We start from the raw sequence: 6,911 nt of genomic DNA, 5'->3' as shown, positions 1-6,911 counted from the left end.
ACGAGTGTAAACGGAATTTATGCACCTGCATCTGCTCAACCTGGTAGTTTCTACTTCAACTTAAATTTCACAAATCCTCTTTACCTTAAATGTTCACCAGGCTCTGTGAGTAGCCTCTTGAACTACTTGGGAGATAACAGATTACTTCCAAAACATCTCTACTAGCTGTCCCCAGGTTCCGTGAGGTGCCATTGGTCAGCTGGTAGAGACAGCATTGTCTTCTAACTGTCCCCAGGTTCCGTGAGGTGCCACCGGTCAGTTAGCAAGACAAATCTCCCCAAGTCAAAAGACCTCTTACATATTCAACGTAGTAATTCGGATTTCTTGTGACCAAATACCAACATCAAATCGTCCGCAAGAAAATATAATAGACCAACACAGCCTCAATTCTTTTGAGCATACGTAAAAAGATAAAACTTTACCTACAGAGTTCTATAAAGAAAAGTTCACCATGCCTGCCAAAACCGTTGAAAGTCAGCGTAGTTTTCACAAATATTGCGTTTCGAGCATAAACGATCTGATCGAAGACCTTTCAACTGATGAGAATCTGCCATACGACGAGTTCATAGAAGGAGAAAAGGAAGTTCAGCAGTTGCTATCTGAGCTAGAAAAGACTAATGAGTTTCTCCTACTCAATCTAGACGAATCAGAACATTGTCAGTTTTTAGATGAGACATTAGCAGTTAAACGCGACTCCCGCAGAAAACTTAACTTTGTTCGGAGAAAATTAAAAGTCAGTTCTGATCTTGTCAACAATTCAACGGATACAGAAACAAGATTACCAACAAACCTCCAACAACAAACACTACAAAACGAATCAGAACACAGAGAGATTCCGCAGGAAACTTTATCAGCTTCAACTGGTATAACACTTAGTTCCAATCAGCCGGCAAAGTTTCAAAATACAGAAACATCAAACTTTTCCTTCCATGCATCAACCACAAGAAATTTGTTTGATCCAACTACGTTTCCACAACATCAAGCCTCATTTGGTCTGGCAAATTGTCAGGATCACACTCATAGGCAACAATTTATCACTACCCCGATCTCATCAGGAACTCTCCCGACACTAAAACTTGACACCTTTAATGGCAATCCCCTCACTTGGACAGATTGGATACAGTTATTCGAGTCTGTCATTGACTCGAGGCCACTTAGCACTACAGAAAAGATGACGCACTTACAATCACTTCTCACTGGACAAGCAAAGAGTTTAGTTAAAGGCTACGGTTGCAATGGTCAATGCTATCACCAAGCTCTAGCCGACCTGAAGAAAAAGTATGGCAAGTCTAGCGTCATCGTAAATGCGTACTTAGAAAAACTTGCATCGTTTCCGAGCCCGTCAGCCCAGCGACCCAAAAGTTTTGACAATTTTAGTATATTTATAAACGACTTGGTGAATACTTTTACACGCCTGGAATACGAACACGACCTCAAATCAACAATGAATACCCAAGTTGCAATACAGAAATTACCTTATAGTCAACTAGTTGACTGGAGCAAACATTGTGCACAACATCAGATTGAATCTCCCTCCTTAGAGCAGTTCGCCGAATGGCTCTCTTTGACTGCTCAAACCTTCGAGAATTTAGAACCTTTCTCTCGAAACAAGCTGGGCAGAAATGACTCATCAAATCCGCGGAGCAATCGTTCACAATATGGGAACAATCACCCTAGATATGATCAAAACCAAATTCAAGGAACATCAAGATATGTATCCACGCAAGACAAGATTTCCGACATGCAGACAACTTCAAAATTTAACAAAGAACGTAGTCAACATCAAAGGCAGTTCAAGAGTTCTAGAAATCAGCAGCAACAACTAGAAGACCAAAACGTTCCTCAAACCAGCAGAGCTTCAAAGTGTCTGTTCGAGGACGGCAACCACAGAATATACATGTGCGAAAAATTCAAAAACATGTCCGTTAAGCAGCGTAGGGACGCCATCTATCAACTCAAAGCCTGTTTCAATTGCCTGAAAATGGGTCACTCTTCAAAGGAGTGCCCTTCTACGCAGAGTTGCAGAAGTTGTAGCAAACGTCATCATACACACTTACACGATGAGTCTAGCCAGTCAGCGAACTCAACACATTGCAGTACCGCTGGATCATCAGAACGTCCTGCACTCCTTCAGATACTCCCCGTAACACTCTCAAGGGATGGTAAGTCAGTAAACACGTACGCCTTTCTGGAAAATGGAAGCGTCGTATCAATGATGTTAACGAAAACTGCTTCCGCACTTGGAATCGTTCTTGACGAAAAAACCCAACACACAGAATTGCACAAAGGAATCCATGGAACAAAAAGTGTCTCATTCACCAACGTTAACCTTTCGATTAAGGGAATGAGTTCTAATCAAACTTTTGATATAGAAGACGTTCAGGTTTCGGCCGACATAGAGTTTCCCCAATATAATTTAGAATGGATTCGAAAAGTGTGTCAGGAATTTGATCACTTGAAACATATTTCATACCCCGACGTTGACATCAATCAAATCTCTATTTTGATTGGATGCGACAATTTTGATCTCATTGCACCTAGAGAGATTCACTATGGTCCTCCAAATACCGCAAGAGCTATTCAAACAGAACTTGGATGGACTGCGTCAGGGAAAACTGATCTGCCCTCAGCAGTAACATGCCAGTCTCAAATTGTCAAAAGTGAGTCTACAGAGTGCTGCGAAATTGACGACACTCTGTATAACGAAGTACTCAACTGGTACAAAGTTGAAAACTTGCCGTCCAATAAGGACGTCACAAAATCAGAGACCGATAAACGCGCATCAGACATTTTGGAATCTACTGTAGAGTTCAAGGAAGGACGATACCACGTTGGGCTTTTATGGAAAAACAAACCCGACCTGCCAAATAACTTCACTTTAGCCTTCAAACAACTCAACGCCCTAGTTAAGCGACTAGAAAGAGACCCGGAATTGTTAGAGAAATACACGAAAACAATCGACGAAGATCTGAAGAAGAATTACATTGAAGAAGTTCCCTTAGATAAAACGACTCCAAACATTTGGCACATTCCGCATCACCCTGTCATTAACCCTAACAAAGCAAAAATAAGAAAAGTTTTGAACGCAGCATCAAAATATCATGGTGTATCATTAAATAACCAACTCATGCCAGGGCCTGACTTGATGCAAAACTTGACCGGTGTTATCTGCAGGTTCAGGCAGAAAAAAGTTGCGATATCTGCTGACATTGAAGGCATGTTTATGCAAGTAGGTGTTCGACCACAGGACCAAAAGTTTTTAAGATTTCTGTGGAAGAAAGGCGAAAAGATAATTTGCTTCCAATTTAGAAGGCACATTTTTGGAGCAAGGTGTTCACCGACATGTTGTAACTTCGCCTTGCGACGAACAGCGGAGGACAACTGTCAGCAGTACCCTTCAGCAGCCAAGGCAGTCTTACGTTCCTTTTACATGGATGACCTATATCACGCAACAGACACAGTCGAAGAAGCAATTTCCATTTCAAGAGATCTGAAAAATTTACTTTTGCTAGGTGCTTTCAATTTAACCAAGTGGTCCTCCAACTCACTTGAAACAATGAAGTCAATCCCTAAAGAAGACCAGAATCCTAACGATACAAAGGAGTCTACCATTCTACCGCCTATTCCAAAATTCGGAGAAAAAGACGAACAGCCATCATCAACTGATACCGAGAGAGTATTAGGAATACAGTGGTCTGTGTCTAGAGACTCTTTCGTTATAAACAGCAAAACATTTAAAAAAGTAGATCTAGAGAACCCCACCCAGAGAAAGATTTTGAAGAGTGTTTCATCCATCTATGACCCAATTGGGTTTATTGCGCCCTTCACAGTGCGGTTAAGAACAATCATGCAGGACGTCTGGCGTTTAGGAAAACAATGGGACAACCTGTTACCTACCAGTTTTGATGCAACACTGAAGTCTCTTATGACAGAAATCAGAAACATTTCCAGCATCGAAATACCACGATTTCTGTTCGAGGAGAAAAAGACACCTAAAGAATCAACTCTTCATATCTTTTGCGACGCTTCTCTAACAGCAATGTGTGCCGTAGCATATTTAAAAACAGAGTATACAGATTCAACTTGTTCAATCAATTTTATAATGGGAAAAGCAAAAGTTGCCCCGATTCGACAGCAAAGCATACCTAAACTAGAACTGGCAGCAGCTGTTATCGGAGTCCGGCTAGCCTTCTTCATAAAGCAACAGCTCGATGTAACAATTAGCAAAACGACATTTTGGTCGGATAGCGCAACCACCCTACAATGGATTTACAACTCCAAAGAAAGACACAAAATGTATGTAGCAAACAGAGTTGCAGAAATTCTTGAAACAACTTCACCATCAGACTGGCGTCATGTTCCAGGTGTCTTGAATCCAGCTGACGACGGAACAAGAGGGTTGAAATTAAACGAGTTCAAACAGGATTGTCGTTGGTTTAAAGGGCCACTTTTCTTGAAACATGACCCAACAAATTGGCCTCCAACAAAAGTGCCAAATTACCCTTTAGCAGCTTCAATGGCTCTCTCAAGGGCAAACCAGCCACTCATTGACCCAAAACGGTTCTCAAGCTTTGAAAAACTTAAACGCGTTCTCGCATTTGTAATTTTGTTTATCAGCAACCTCAAAACTACAACGAAGAGTTTCCACTTGACCATAAAAACAGTCAATATGAGCAAAACTTATCTACTTAGGCAATCTCAAGAACTCTCATTTGAGGAAGAGCTAGATTGTCTTCGCAAAGACCAAACCGTTCCAGCACACTCAAAAATAAAAAATTTCTTGCCCTTCATTTCCGACGACGGAGTTATAAGAGCTAATGGACGTCTTGCCAATGCAAATCAACTAGAAGAAAACTTACAAACCCCAGTAATCCTAAGTGGCAAAGAACATATAACTTTTCTTATGCTTAGAGACATTCACAACCACAATGGACATACAGGACTCGACCATTGCCGTTTCATTGTTCAACAGTCCTTTATTGTAATCAGCCTTCGCTCCACCTTACGAACAATAATCAACCGATGTTTCGATTGCCGTCGACAAAAAGCAGTAGCGTTGCAACCTCAAATGGCACCCCTGCCAGACTTTAGAATTCCAAATACTGAAAACTTTATTTTTCAAAATACGGGTGTAGATTTCTTTGGTCCTTTCGCTATAAAGGCCAGCGACAACTTGTATCCAAAACGATACGCTTGCATCTTCACTTGCCTTACCACGAGAGCCGTTCATCTAGAACCAGCTTACCATTTAAGCACTGATTCCTTTATTCAAGCGATACTGAGGTTTACTGCCCGTCGAGGAAACCCTCACCTCATTGTCTCTGATAATGGTAGAAATTTCGTTGGCGCTTCTCGTGAACTCATTACAAAAGTAAACCAATTCGACCACCAGGAAATCAGTGACCGATTACTCAAAGAGACCATCGAATGGAAGTTCATCCCACCATACGCATCCCACTTCGGAGGAGCATGGGAAAGACTCGTGCAGTCCTCAAAACGAATTCTCTACTCAGTGATTGGCTCTCAAATGCTGACCGAAGAAACATTTCACTCGTTCCTAACTCAAGTCGAAGAAATCCTGAACAGCAGGCCTTTGACTTACGTCCCAGACAACGGTTTGTCTTATCAACCAATCACGCCTAATCATTTCCTTATCGGTCGACCTCACAAACGTTTGCCGTCAATACTGTCAATCACTAAAATTACAACAAGGACTGGAAAAGATGTATTACCCTTTCACATCAATTTTGGACACGACTCCTGCGCGAGTTCATACCCACAATGGCTAGGAGACCCAAATGGATAAAAGATCAGAAGCCTCTCGAAGTTGGTAGCCTTGTTTGGATATTGGAAGACATGACTCCACGAGGTATTTGGCCCGTCGGTATTGTCGAAAAATTGTCTCACAGCAATGATGGAAAAGTTAGATCATGCGAAATCAGAACTGGGTTCGGGAAACAAACAAGACCAGTAAACAAATTGGCACTAGTAATTGACGACTAGGAAACGGATCATAACGTCGAAACAGGACACAAATTTAATGAACAGTAACCACATTCACAAGTTTTAACAAATCATTAACCCTTTAGGTTTTGACTACAACGCCAAAACGAGGGGGACTGTAATGAACTCTTAAAGAACATGACTTTTGAGCAGTCAGAATCATAATTTGAATATAGAACGTGCAAAATGAGGTAGACCAAGACAACACACCAAGACAATATGAATTGATGATTAACAACTTTAAGCAGAGTTATAGATGTAGTTGATGACAGTTTGGTATATCCGGCCAGATGTGGTATATCTGATCCGATCTCGCTATTAACTGTTAATTTCGTTAACAAATTATCGTTTTTGTCAAATTCATTAAATTTTAAAGACATCCCGCCTCTCTAACATCTCTAAGTCATTTTTCTTTCCTAAAACGATCTTAAAAAAATTCAGTTGTGAAACAACTATGGTAAACATTAGCATCGAGTTATATCCAAGCGGACTATTATAGTTCTATTACGAAGCATGCAAATAAACATCATGATTGTGTTTAGAGAACATCACAAGAAACACCACTGAGTTCAATTAATGTCAACTAAAATCGATTATAGCATTCAAATTTGTAGCCAAAAAGCAAATAAACCAACATTACGTATACTTTCATACTAGCCATCAAATCAATTTTATGGTGGCCGCCGTATTGGCCGACAGGGCGTTTAGCCGTATTTTTAACAATCTGGCCATGCCTCGCGGGCCATGGCCATGCCTCAGCGGCCCGTGGGACTTGATATGAATCTATCACAACCGAACTACTGATTTATGGACCAATTATGGACTTTTATTACCAATTATGATAAAACTGTCGGCTAAATTTCCTTTTTTTCCTTGTCGGCTAAACGCCCTGTCGGCCAATTTTCCTA

General features: G+C 40.9%; 1 protein-coding gene across 1 annotated transcript; it reads left to right on the top strand.

Moving 5' to 3' along the window:
* The first annotated feature begins 451 nt into the window (after window positions 1-451).
* On the top strand, window positions 452-5,806 carry LOC142355444 (uncharacterized). Its single transcript, XM_075407626.1, has one exon. It carries the CDS (start codon window positions 452-454, stop codon window positions 5,804-5,806), a length of 5,355 nt encoding a protein of 1,784 aa, XP_075263741.1.
* Window positions 5,807-6,911: the final 1,105 nt, after the last annotated feature.

The sequence above is a fragment of the Convolutriloba macropyga genome, unplaced genomic scaffold, assembly GCF_964194025.1.
Source record: "Convolutriloba macropyga unplaced genomic scaffold, txConMacr16.3 SCAFFOLD_1621, whole genome shotgun sequence".
In the NCBI taxonomy this organism is placed as follows: domain Eukaryota; kingdom Metazoa; phylum Xenacoelomorpha; order Acoela; family Convolutidae; genus Convolutriloba; species Convolutriloba macropyga.
Note: the sequence above shows the minus strand (reverse complement) of the source record. Positions and strands in the feature narration are given on the sequence as shown.